Source organism: Heterodontus francisci, chromosome 7 (assembly GCF_036365525.1).
Source record: "Heterodontus francisci isolate sHetFra1 chromosome 7, sHetFra1.hap1, whole genome shotgun sequence".
Taxonomy (NCBI): domain Eukaryota; kingdom Metazoa; phylum Chordata; class Chondrichthyes; order Heterodontiformes; family Heterodontidae; genus Heterodontus; species Heterodontus francisci.
The window spans coordinates 134,495,686-134,509,741 of record NC_090377.1 but is presented as its reverse complement, the minus strand read 5'-3'; the positions used below and the strand labels follow the sequence as shown (position 1 = coordinate 134,509,741).

Below are 14,056 nucleotides of genomic sequence, written 5' to 3'. Positions count from 1 at the left end.
TCTCTCGGTCCCCCCCCCTTCTCCCTCTCGGTCCCCCCACTCTCGGTCCCCCCCCTCTCCCTCTCTCGGTCCCCCCCTCTCCCTCTCTCGGTCCCCCCCCCTCTCCCTCTCTCGGTCCCCCCCCTCTCCCTCCCTCTCTCTCTGGGTCCCCCCCCTTTCCCTCCCTCTCTCTCTCTGGGTCCCCCCCCTCTCCCTCCCTCTCTCTCTCTGGGTCCCCCCCCTTTCCCTCCCTCTCTCTCTCTGGGTCCCCCCCCTTTCCCTGGGTCCCCCCCCTTTCCCTCCCTCTCTCTCGGTCCCCCCCTTTCCCTGGGTCCCCCCCTTTCCCTCCCTCTCTCTCTCTCGGTCCCCCCATTTCCCTCCCTCTCTCTCTCTCGGTCCCCCCCTTTCCCTCCCTCTCTCTCTCTCGGTCCCCCCCTTTCCCTCCCTCTCTCTCTCTCGGTCCCCCCCTTTCCCTCCCTCTCTCTCTCTCGGTCCCCCCTTTTCCCTCCCTCTCTCTCTCTCGGTCCCCCCCTTTCCCTCCCTCTCTCTCTCTCGGTCCCCCCCTTTCCCTCCCTCTCTCTCTCTCTCGGTCCCCCCCTTTCCCTCCCTCTCTCTCTCTCTCGGTCCCCCCCTTTCCCTCCCTCTCTCTCTCTCGGTCCCCCCCTTTCCCTCCCTCTCTCTCTCTCGGTCCCCCCCTTTCCCTCCCTCTCTCTCTCTCGGTCCCCCCCTTTCCCTCCCTCTCTCTCTCTCGGTCCCCCCCTTTCCCTCCCTCTCTCTCTCTCGGTCCCCCCCTTTCCCTCCCTCTCTCTCTCTCGGTCCCCCCCTTTCCCTCCCTCTCTCTCTCTCGGTCCCCCCCTTTCCCTCCCTCTCTCTCTCTCGGTCCCCCCCTTTCCCTCCCTCTCTCTCTCTCGGTCCCCCCCTTTCCCTCCCCCTCTCTCTCTCGGTCCCCCCCTTTCCCTCCCCCTCTCTCGGTCTCCCCCTTTCCCTCCCTCTCTCTCGGTCTCCCCCTTTCCATCCCTCTCTCTCGGTCTCCCCCTTTCCCTCCCTCTCTCTCGGTCTCCCCCTTTCCCTCCCTCTCTCTCGGTCTCCCCCTTTCCCTCCCTCCTTCTCTCTCTGTCTGTCCCCCCCCCCCCCCCCCTCTCCCTCCCTCTCATGGTCCCCCAACAGTTGCAAACTGCTGCTTACAACCAGCAAGGAACAAGCTTGCAACTGTTTATCGTGATGCAGTGCAATATGAAATAGAACAATACAAAAACAATTCGCATTACACCCCGTGCAACAGGAACCAGTCTTGCAACAACAAAGTGCTGCACGACAGATATGTGAGAAAAGTTGCAGCTCATGGAATAAAAGCGACAGCAGCAACATGGATACAAAATTGTCTGAATGACTGGAAACAGACAGTTGTGGTTAATGGATGTTTTTCGGACTGGAGGAAGGCTTATAGTGGAATTCCCCAGGGGTCGCTGTTAGGACCCTTGCTCTTCCTGATGTATATTGACGGAGACCTTGCTGTACAGGGCAGAATTTCAAAGTTTGCGGATGATACGAAATTTGGAAACATTGTGACCTGTGAAGAGGATAGTGTAGATCTTCAAAAGGACATAGACAGGTTGGTGAAATGGGCAGACAAGTGGCAGATGTAATTTAATGCAGAAAAGCGTGAAGTGATTCATTTTGGTAGGACGAACATGGAGAGACAGTAAGAAATAAAGGGTGAAATTCTCAAGGGGGTGTAGGAACAGAGGACCTGGGTGTATATGTGCTTAAATCACTGAAGGTGGCAGGACCGGTTGAGAGAGTGGTTAATAGAGCGTACAGAATCCTGGGCTTCATTAGTAGGGGCGTAGAGTACAAAAACAAGGAAGTTATGTTAAATTTGTATGGAGCACTGGTTTGGTTTCACCTGGAGTAGTGTGTCCATTTTTGGGCATCATACTTTAAGAACGATGTGAAGGCTTTAGAGAGAGTGCAGAAAAGATTCACGAGAATGGTTCCAGGGACAAGGAACTTTATGTTACGTGGATAGATTGGAGAAGTTGGGACTGTTCTCCTTGAAGAGACGGTTGAGAGGAGATTTGATAGAGGTCTGGACAGAGTAGATAAGGAAAAACGTCCCATTGATGGAAGGAGTGAGAACATAAGGGCACAGATTTAAGGTAATTGGCAAAAGAAGCAATGGCCACATGAGGAAAAATTTCTTCATGCAGCCGATGGTTAGGATCTGGATTGCATTACCTGAATGTGTGGCGGAGGTAGCGAAGAGGGAATTGGATTGTTAGCAGAAAAGGAAAAATGTGCAGGGCGACAGGGAGAAGGCAGAGGAGTGGCACCAGGTAAAAATTAGATTAGAACATTACAGCGCAGTACAGTCCCTTCGGCCCTCTATGTTGCGCCGACCTGTGAAACCATCTGACCTACACTATTCCATTTTCATCCATATGTCTATCCAATGACCACTTAAATACCCTTAAAGTTGGCGAGTCTACGACTGTTGCAGGCAGGGCGTTCCACGCCCCTACTACTCTCTGAGTAAAGAAACTACCTCGCACATCTGTCCTATATCTATCACCCCTCAACTTAAAGCTATGTCCCCTCGTGTTTGCCATCACCATCCGAGGAAAAAGACTCTCACTATCCACCCTATCTAACCCTCTGATTATCTTATATGTCTCTATTAAGTCACCTCTCCTCCTCCTTCTCTCCAACGAAAACAACCTCAAGTCCCTCAGCCTTTCCTCGTAAGACCTTCCCTCCATACCAGGCAACATCCTAGTAAATCTCCTCTGCACCCTTTCCAAAGCTTCCACATCCTTCCTAAAATGCGGTGACCAGAACTGCACGCAATACTCCAGGTGCGGCCTCACCAGAGTTTTGTACAGCTGCAGCATGACCTCGTGGCTCCGAAACTCGATCCCCCTACTAATAAAAGCTAACACACCATATGCCTTCTTAACAGCCCTATTAACCTGGGTAGCAACTTTCAGGGATTTATGTACCTGGACACCAAGATCTCTCTGTTCATCTACACTACCAAGAATCTTCCCATTAGCCCAGTACTCTGCATTCCTGTTACTCCTTCCAAAGTGAATCACCTCGCACTTTTCCGCATTAAACTCCATTTGCCATCTCTCAGCCCAGCTCTGCAGCCTATCTATGTCCCTCTGTACCCTACAACATCCTTCGGCACTATCCACAACTCTACCGACCTTCGTGCCATCCGCAAATTTACTAACTCACCCTTCTACATCCTCTTCCAGGTCATTTATAAAAATGACAAACAGCAGTGGCCCCAAAACAGATCCTTGCGGTACACCACTAGTAACTAAACTCCAGGATGAACATTTGCCATCAACCACTACCCTCTGTCTTCTTTCAGCTAGCCAATTTCTGATCCAAAGCTCTAAATCACCTTCAACCCCATACTTCCGTATTTTCTGCAATAGCCTACCGTGGGGAACCTTATCAAACGCCTTACTGAAATCCATATACACCACATCCACTGCTTTACCCTCATCCACCTGTTCGGTCACCTTCTCGAAAAACTCAATAAGGTTTGTGAGGCACGACCTACCCTTCACAAAACCGTGATGACTATCGCTAATGAACTTATTCTTTTCAAGATGATTATAAATCCTGTCTCTTATAACCTTTTATAACAGATTATGGAAAGCTGTAGGAGCAACAGGGTGGTGGTGATAGGAGATTTTAATTTTCCCAACATTGACTGGGATTCACTTAATGTTCGAGGTCTAGATGGAGCAGAATTTGTAAGGAGCATCCAGGAGGGTTTTCTAGAGCAGTATGTAAATAGTCCAACTCGGGAAGGGACCATACTGGACCTGGTGTTGGGAAATGAGCCGGGCCAGGTGGTTGACGTTTCAGTAGGGGACTACTTTGGGAATAGTGATCACAATTCCGTAAGTTTTAGAATACTCATGGACAAAGACGAGAGTGGTCCCAAAGGAAGAGTGCTAAACTGGGGGAAGGCCAACTATACCAAAATTCGGCAGGAGCTGGGAAATGTAGATTGGGAGCAGCTGTTTGAAGGTAAATCCACATTTGATATGTGGGAGGCTTTTAAAGAGAGGTTGATTAGCGTGCAGGAGAGACATGTTCCTGTGAAAATGAGGGGTAGAAATGGCGAGATTAGGGAACCATGGATGACAGGTGAAATTGTGAGACTAGCGAAGAGGAAAAAGGAAGCAGACATAAGGTCTAGGCGGCTGAAGAAAGACGAAGCTTTGAAAGAATATCGGGATTGTAGGCACAATCTGAAACGAGGAATTAACAGGGCTAAAAGGGGTCATGAAATATCTTTAGCAAACAGGGTTAAGGAAAATCCCAAAGCCTTTTATTCATATATAAGGAGCAAGAGGGTAACTAGAGAAAGGATTGGCCCACTCAAGGACAAAGGAGGAAAGTTATGCGTGGAGTCAGAGAAAATGGATGAGATTCCAAACGAGTACTTTGCATCGATATTCACCGAGGAGAGGGACATGACGGATGTTGAGGTTAGGGACAGATGTTTGATTACTCTAGGTCAAGTCAGCATAAGGAGGGAGGAAGTGTTGGGTATTCTAAAAGGCATTAAGGTGGACAAGTCCCCAGGTCCGGATGGAATCTATCCCAGGTTTCTGTGGGAAGCGAGAGAGGAATTAGTTGGGGCCTTAACAGATATCTTTGCAACATCCTTAAACACGGGTGAGGTCCCGGAGGACTGGAGAATTGCTAATGTTGTCCCCTTGTTTAAGAAGGGTAGCAGGGATAATCCAGGTAATTATAGACCGGTGAACCTGACGTCAGTGGTAGGGAAGCTGCTGGAGAAGATACTGAGGGATAGGATCTATTCCCATTTGGAAGAAAATGGGCTTATCAGTGATAGGCAACATGGTTTTGTGCAGGGAAGGTCATGTCTTACCAACTTAATAGAATTCTTTGAGGAAGTGACAAAGTTGATTGATGAGGGAAGGGCTGTAGATGTCATATACATGGACTTCAGTAAGGCGTTTGATAAGGTTCCCCATGGTAGGCTGATGGAGAAAGTTAAGGCGCATGGGGTCAAAGGTATACTAGCTAGATGGATAAAGAACTGGCTGGGCAACAGGAGACAGAGAGTAGCAGTTGAAGGGAGTTTCTCAAAATGGAGAGGTGTGACCAGTGGTGTTCCACAGGGATCCGTGCTGGGACCACTGTTGTTTGTGGTACACATAAATGATTTGGAGAAACGTATAGGTGGTCTGATTAGCAAGTTTGCAGACGACACTAAGATTGGTGGAGTAGCAGATACTGAAGGGGACTGTCAGAGAATACAGCAGAATATAGATAGATTGGAGAGTTGGGCAGAGAAATGGCAGATGGAGTTCAATCAGGGCAAATGCGAGGTGGTGCATTTTGGAAGATCCAATTCAAGAGTGAACTACACAGTAAATGGAAAAGTCCTGGGGAAAATTGATGTACAGAGAGATTTGGGTGTTCAGGTCCATTGTTCCCTGAAGGTGGCAACGCAGGTCAATAGAGTGGTCAAGAAGGCATACGGCATGCTTTCCTTCATCGGACGGGGTATTGAGTACAAGAGTCGGCTAATCATGTTACAGTTGTATAGGACTGTGGTTCGGCCACATTTGGAATACTGCGTGCAGTTCTGGTCGCCACATTACCAAAAGGATGTGGATGCTTTGGAGAGGGTGCAGAGGAGATTCACCAGGATGTTGCCTGGTATGGAGGGCGCTAGCTATGAAGAGAGGTTGAGTAGATTAGGATTATTTTCATTAGAAAGACGGAGGTTGAGGGGGGACCTGATTGAGGTGTATAAAATCATGAGAGGTATAGACAGAGTGGATAGCAAGAAGCTTTTTCCCCCAGAGTGGGGGATTCAATTACAAGGGGACACGAGTTCAAAGTGAAAGGGGAAATGTTTAGGGGGCATATGCGTGGAAATTTCTTTACGCAGAGGGTGGTGGGTGCATGGAACGCATTGCCAGCGGAGGTGGTAGACGCGGGCACGATAGTGTCTTTTAAGATGTATCTAGACAGATACATGAATGGGCAGGAAGTAAAGAGATACAGACCCTTAGATAATCGGCGACAGGTTTAGATACAGGATTTGGATCGGCGTAGGCTTGGAGGGCCGAAGGGCCTGTTCCTGTGCTGTAATATTCTTTGTTCTTTGTTCTTTTTCCAACATTTTACCCACAACCGAAGTAAGGCTCACAGGTCTGTAATTACCAGGGCTGTCTCTACTCCCCTTCTTGAACAAGGGGACAACATTTGCTATCCTCCAGTCTTCCGGCACTATTCCTGTCGTCAATGACGACATAAAGATCAAGGACAAAGGCTCTGCAATCTCCTCCCTGGCTTCCCAGAGAATCCTAGGATAAATCCCATCGGGCCCAGGGGACTTATCTATTTTCACACTTTCCAAAATTGCTAACACCTCCTCCTTGTGAACCTCAATCTCATCTAGCCTAGTAGTCTGAATCTCAGTATTCTCCTCGACAACATTTTCTTTCTCTACTGTAAATACTGACGAAAAATATTCATTTAACGCTTCCCCTATCTCCTCTGATTCCACACACAACTTCCCACTACTATCCTTGATTGGCCCTCATCTAACTCTAGTCATTCTTTTATTCCTGATATACCTATCGAAAACTTTAGGGTTTTCTTTGATCCTATCCGCCAATGACTTCTCGTGTCCTCTCCTTGCTCTTCTTAGCTCTCCCTTTAGATCCTTCCTGGCTAGCTTGTAACTCTCAAGCGCCCTAACTGAGCCTTCACGTCTCATCCTAACATAAGCCTTCTTCTTCCTCTTGACAAGCGCTTCAACTTCTTTAGTAAACCACGGCTCCCTCGCTCGACAACTTCCTCCCTGCCTGACAGGTACAGACTTATCAAGGACACGCAGTAGCTGCTCCTTGAATAAGCTCCACATTTCGATTGTGCCCATCCCCTGCAGTTTCCTTCCCCATCCTACGCGTCCTAAATCTTGCCTAATCGCATCATAATTTCCTTTCCTCCAGCTATAATTCTTGCCCTGCGGTATATACCTGTCCCTGTCCATCGCTAAGGTAAACCTAACCGAATTGTGATCACTATCACCAAAGTGCTCACCTGCATCTAAATCTAACACCTGGCCGGGTTCATTACCCAGTACCAAATCCAATGTGGCATCGCCCCTGGTTGGCCTGTCTACATACTGTGTCAGAAAACCCTCCTGCACGCACTGGACAAAAACTGACCCATCTAAAGTACTCGAACTATAGTATTTCCAGTCAATATTTGGAAAGTTAAAGTCCCCCATAACAACTACCCTGTTACTCTCGCTCCTGTCGAGAATCATCTTCGCTATCCTTTCCTCTACATCTCTGGAACTATTCGGAGGTCTATAGAAGACTCCCAACAGGGTGACCTCTCCTCTCTCTAACCTCGGCCCATACTACCTCAGTAGACGAGTCCTCAAACGTCCTTTCTGCCGCTGTAATACTCTCCTTGATTAACAATGCCACATCCCCCCCTCTTTTACCATCTTCTCTGTTCTTTCTGAAGCATCTAAATCCCGGAACCTGCAACATCCATTCCTGCCCCTGCTCTACCCATGTCTCCGAAATGGCCACAACATCGAGATCCCAGGTACCAACCCATGCTGCAAGCTCACCCACCTTATTCCGGATGCTCCTGGCGTTGAAGTAGACACACTTTAAACCAAGTTCTTGCTTGCCAGTGCCCTCTTGCGTCCTTGTAACCTTATCCCTGACCTCACTACTCTCAACATCCTGTACACTGGAACTACAATTTAGGTTCCCATTCCCCTGCTGAATTAGTTTAAACCCCACCAAAGAGCACTAGCACTAGTAAACTGCTGTTTCGGACAGACAGCGCAGACACAATGGGCTGAATGGCCTCCTTCTGTGCTGTCACGATTCTGTGATTCTAGGAAGAAAAGCCTGCACTGAAAATATTCTCAAGCATATCAGCTCTCCTTGCACTGCGATGAGGCCCTAACTCTGCACAGGCTTGGCACAAAAAGACACAAAGTGGCAAGCTGTTCCACAAGCAGTTCAAGAAATCTGTTTACTCTTCCTAACCCGTCTTTATCTGGCTCTCAATACGCAAGAATAAAACTCTTAAAATTCGGTCACAAAGCTTCAAGGGGGCTCCAAAGCTTTTACTTGGCATGCAAAGACCGCCTCCTCCACCTCCAACCCCTTCATGCAAAATATCAATTTCTCAAACATGGACTGGATAGAGCATTCTAAATAGAGAATATACATACAGGTTCAGCAGCTGGATAGGATACTTGGTTTCCAGAGTGTTTTCTATTGATGTATATAAACAGAAATAAATCTAGTGAACAGCAGTAAGGAGGGAGGGGGCCCTATAGTATATCAAGGTAATTCAGCACATAGCGGTCACAAGCAAATAGCACAGGTATGCTGTCTTTTCAAAAAAACCAAAGAGAAAATAAATCATTGACTTTGTCAACATTTTCAAAGCTATGACTGCAAAAAATAATTATTGATTGGCAAGGTAAGGTAAATGCTTATAATGCAAGATTTCCTGAAATGAGAGATGAAGGGAACACATGAACAGTGGGCCGAAGAGCCTGTTTCTATGCTGCATGACTCTGACATATGTTGGGACTGAAAACATTGGCCGCAAATGGTTCTATACAAAAAAAATCATGTCACATTAAGTACAATCTGAACGCAGCTCACATATAAATAGCATTCCCTACAACAAAGTAGACTTTATTCTACTCCTCTATTCCTTTACCTGTGAGAGGCTTCTTGGATTTTCATTTGGGTGGTTAATCGTGCCTTTTCCCACAATGTAGGCCGTTTGTATTTTTTCAGATCATCCTGGAAATAATAGACCAGGATCTGACCATCTTCACTTACAGCTTCTGAGAAATGATAATTAGTAATTATTAATTGAGAGCAGGGCAAGGCATACTTATCTGGAAGTCAGAGAGGCGACGGACCTGCGTGGAAGCAGACTGTAGCGGGGGGATATAAATCGGGGCCAAGGCTCGAGGCCTACACTGACCTGAGAGTCAGAGATGCACACCAGTCGGCTGCTTGGAATCGGTGTTTGAAGGAAGAAAAAAAAAGCAAACAGTGACATCACAGCAAAGTCCTAAGTTGATTGGTCAGTGAGTATCTGCTCTCAGGGTCGGTGTTCAATTAATTCACTACTTTTAGGAAAGGTGTGTAAGTAGCTGGAATATAGAAAAACATATAAGCTGGTGAGTCTGTTCTGTTTTAATTTAAGCAGTAAGGTTTATTATATTACCGAGGTTTAAATTAGTACAGTAAGTGCTGGTGAGGGGGGCATTAATTAAAAAAATTAACAAAATAATTAATTTAGTAGTTAATTAAAACCCATTTTGGATGGCAGGGCAGTTGATGTGCTGCAGCTGCAGTATGTGGGAAGTTGGTGGACACCACTGTGATCCACGGCAAACATGTCTGCATTAAGTGTCTGCAGTTCGAGGAGCTTCAGCTCAGAGTCAGTGAGCTGGAGGCTGAGCTGCAGACACTTGAATTCATCAGGGAGGGGAAAAAGTTACCTGGACACTTTATTTCAGAAGACAGTCACATTCCTTAGGATAGGGTCTTCTGATTTGGTCAGTGGTCAGGGACAAGAGGGTGTGACTGCAAGTGAAGCAGGTAAGTGGATCGAGAAGGCAGAATTGGAGGAGCCTCAGCTCTTGCAATTGTCCAACAAGTTTGAGGTTCTTTCAGCTTGCATGGATGAGAGCAAGGGCTGCAGGGTGGATGAGCAAACTGACCATGGCACCGTGGTACAAGAAGCCATTCAAGCAGGGGGAGTAAATACAATGTCGTGGTAGTAGCAGATAGTACAGTCAGAGGAACAAACACAGTTCTGTGATCAAGAGCGACAGTCCGGAAGGCTGTGGTGCCAGGGTTTGGGACATCTGCTCAGAGCTGGGGAGGAACTTGCTGTGGGAGGGGGAGAATCCAGTTGTTGTGGTCCAGTGGATACCAACGACATAGAAAGGACTAGGAAAGAGGTTCTGCATAGGGAGTGCAAAGAGCTGGGGGCTAATTTAAAAAGCAGAACCTCAAAGAAGTATTACCTGAGCCACGAGCAAATTGGCGTAGGGTAAATAAGATTAGAGAGTTAAAAATGCGGACCAAAGATTGGCGTGGTAGAAATGGGTTTCGATTCATGGGGCACTGGTACCTGTACTGGGGAAAGTGGGAGCTGTATTGTTGGGACGGTCTTCACCTGAACCGCGCTGGGACAAGCATTCTGCCGAGTCGTACAACTAGGGCGGTAGAGAAGGCTTTAAACTAAATAGTGGGGGCAAGGGATCAAGTGAGGGAAGATATGAAAAATTAAAGAGCGAGGACAAAGCAAGAGAGCAAGGTAGCAATAAGGGAAATAATAATCAGAATGTGGCAGGAAGGGACAGAATGTACAAAATTAAGAGTGCAAGTAGCTAAGGCTAGAGGTTGCATAAATAGTAAAAAAAAGACAGAACTAAAGGCTCTGTATTTGAATGTGCGTAGCATTCGTAACAAAACAAATGAATTGATAGCTCAAATAGAAATAAATATGTATGATCTGATAGCCATCACAGAGACATCGCTGCAAGATGACAAAGGCTGGGACCTGAATATTCAAGGGGACATGACATTTCAGAAGGACAGGAAACTAGGAAAAGGTGGAGGGGTAGCTCTGTTAATTAAGGATGACATTAGTTCAATAGAGAGAGATGACCTTAGTTCTAAAGATCAAGATGTAGGATCAGTTAACGTTTCGGGTCAGTGACCTTTCTTCGGAACTGACAAATATTAGAAAAGTCACAGGTTATAAGCAAGTGAGGTGGGGGTGGGGCAAGAGATAACAAAGGAGGTGTAGATTGGACCAGGCCACATAGCTGACCAAAAGGTCATGGAGCAAAGGAAAACAATATGTTAATGGTGTGTTGAAAGACAAAGCATTAGTACAGATTAGGTGTTAATACACTGAATATTGAACAGCAGCAAGTGCAAACCTGAAAAAAAAACAGTGGGTAAGCAAACTGAACAAACTAAGATGAAATGAAATAAATGCAAAAAAAAAAAGATTGTAAAAAATGTAAAAAAGAAAAAATAACTAAAAATGAAAGTAAAATGGGGGGCTGTCATGCTCTGAAATTATTGAACTCAGTGTTCAGTCCGGCAGGCTGTAGTGTGCCTAATTGGTAGATGAGATGCTGTTCCTCGAGCTTGCGTTGATGTTCACTGGAACACTGCAGCAATCCCAGGACAGAGATGTGAGCATGAGAGCAGGGGGGAGTGTTGAAATGGCAAGCAACCGGAAGCTCAGGGTCCTGCTTGCGGACTGAGCGGAGATGTTCCGCAAAGCGGTCACCCAGTCTCCGCTTGGTCTCCCCAATGTAGAGGAGACCACATTGTGAGCAGCGAATACAGTATACTACATTGAAAGAAGTACAAGTAAATCGCTGCTTCACCTGAAAGGAGTGTTTGGGGCCTGGGATAGTGAGGAGACAGGAGGTAAATGGGCAGGTATTACACCTCCTGCGATTGCAGGGGAAGGTGCCATGGGACGGGGACGAGGTGGTGGGGGTAATGGAGGAGTGGACCAGGGTGTCGCGGAGGGAACGATCCCTTCGGAATGCTGACAGGGGAAGGGAGGGGAAGATGCGACTGGTAGTGGCATCACGCTGGAGTTATTTTTTCTTCTTTTTTTCTTTTTTACATTCTTTTTTACATTTTTTACAATCTTTTTTTTGCATTTAGTTCATTTCATCTTAGTTTGTTCAGTTTGCTTACCCACTGTTTTTTTTCAGGTTTGCACTTGCTGCTGTTCAATATTCAGTGTATTAACACCTAATCTGTACTAATGCTTTGTCTTTCAACACACCATTAACATATTGTTTGCCTTTGCTCCGTGACCTTTTGGTCAGCTATGTGGCCTGGTCCAATCTACACCTCCTTTGTTATCTTTGCCCCACCCCCACCTCACTTGCTTATAACCTGTGACTTTTCTAATATTTGTCAGTTCCGAAGAAGGGTCACTGACCCGAAACGTTAACTCTGCTTCTCTTTTCACAGATGCTGCCAGACCTGCTGAGTGGTTCCAGCATTTCTTGTTTTTATTTCAGATTTCCAGCATCTGCAGTATTTTGCTTTTATTTAAGATGTAGGATCAGTTTGGGTAGAGATAAGAAATAGTAAAGGTAGTGTAAGTCACATGTGGGAGTAGTTTATAGGCCCCCTAACAGTAACCACACTGTAGGATAGGGTATACAAGACGACATAATGGGGGCTTGTAAGAAAGGTAGGGCAATAATCATGGGGGATTTTAATCTACAGATAGATTGGATGAATCAGATTGGCAAAGGTAGCCTGGAAAATGAGTTCTTGGAGTGTTTTCAGGACAGTTTCTTAGAGCAGCACATTCTAGAGCCAACCAGAGAATAGGCTACTCTAGATCTGCTGATGTGCAATGAGACAGGATTAATTAATGACCTCATAGTAAAGGCACCCCTAGGTAGCAGTGATCACATGATTGAATTTCGCATTCTGTTTGAGAGTGAGAAGAGTGATCCAAGACTAGTGTTTTAAACTTAAATAAGGGCAATTATGAGGATTTGAAGACAGAGCTGACTAAAGTAAACTGAGAAATTAGATTAAGGGATAGGTCAGTAGAGATGTAGTGGCAAACATTTAAGGAGATATTTCATAACACCTCAGCAAAGCTACATTCCAGTGAGAAATACTCTAGGGGAAGGACGCACCGTTTATGGCTAACTAAGGAAGTTAAAGATAGTATCAAATTGAAAGAAAAAGCATACAATTCAGCTAAGAGTAGTGGCAGGTCAGAAGGTTAGACAGAATATTTTAAAAAAGCAAAGAATGACTAAAAGAACAAGCCAGCTAGAAATATAAAAACAGATAGTAAGAGTTTCTACAGGTATTTAAAAAGGAAAAGTGAGTGTTGGTCCTCTAGAGTGTGTGTCTGGGGAGATAATAATGGAAAATAAGAAAATGGCAGAGGAAATGAACAGATTCTTTGCATCTGGCTTCACTGTAGAGGATACAAATAACATCCCAGAAATAATTGTGAATCAAGAGTTGAGAGAGAGGAAAGAACTTAAAGCAATCATCATCAGGGAAACGGTACTGAGAAACTTATTAGAACTAAAAGCTGACAAGTCCCCAGGTCCTGATGTCCTTCATCCTAGGGTCTTAAAATAGTGGCTGCTGAAATAGTCTTAATTTTCCAAAATTCTCTGGATTCTGGAAAGGTCCCATCAGATTGGAAAAGAATGACTGCAACTCCGCTATTCGAAAGGTGGGAGACAGAAAGCAGGAAACTACAGGCCAGTTAGCCGAACGCCTGTCAGAGGGAAAATGCTGGAACCTACTATTAAGGAGGTTATAGCAGGTCATTTAGAAAATCTCAACGCAATCAGGCAGAGTCAACATGGTTTTGGAAAGGGAAATTATGTTTCACTAATTTTTTTTTTTTAAAGAGTTCTTTGGGTAAGTAACAAGCAACGTAGATAAAGGGGAACCTTTGGATGTGGTGTACTTGGATTTCGAGAAGGCATTTGACCAGGTGCCACATCAAAGGTTACTACACAAAATAAGAACCCATGGTATAGGGAATAACATATTAGCATGGATACAGAATTGGTTGGCTGACAGGAAACAGAGAGTAGGCATAAATGGGTCATTTTCAGGCTGAAAAGCTGTAACTAGTGGAGTGCCAGAGGGATCAGTGCTGGGATCTCAACTATTGACAATCTATATTCAACGACTTGGATGAAGGGACAGAATGTATGTAAAAGGGACAGCTAAATTTGTTGATGACACAAAGATAGGTCGGAGAGTAAGTTGTGAAGCAGACACTAGGAGTCTGCAGAGGGATATAGATAGGTTAAGCGAGTGGGCAAAGATTTGGCAGATGGAGTATAATGTTGGAAAATGTGAACTTTTCCACATTGGCTGGAAAAATAGAAAAGTACCATATTATTTAAATGGAGAGATTGCAGAACTCTGAGATGCAGAGGGACTGGGTGTCCTACTACATGAAA

General features: G+C 45.7%; 1 protein-coding gene across 1 annotated transcript in view; it reads right to left on the bottom strand.

The window, feature by feature from the left end:
* Positions 1-14,056, bottom strand: part of mcm3ap (minichromosome maintenance complex component 3 associated protein) — a 104,125-nt gene that overhangs the window by 5,668 nt on the left and 84,401 nt on the right. Inside the window, exon 26 of the mRNA XM_068036198.1 lies at positions 8,755-8,884. Coding sequence (XP_067892299.1) covers positions 8,755-8,884 — 130 coding nt within the window. The remainder of the gene's footprint in view (positions 1-8,754; positions 8,885-14,056) is intronic.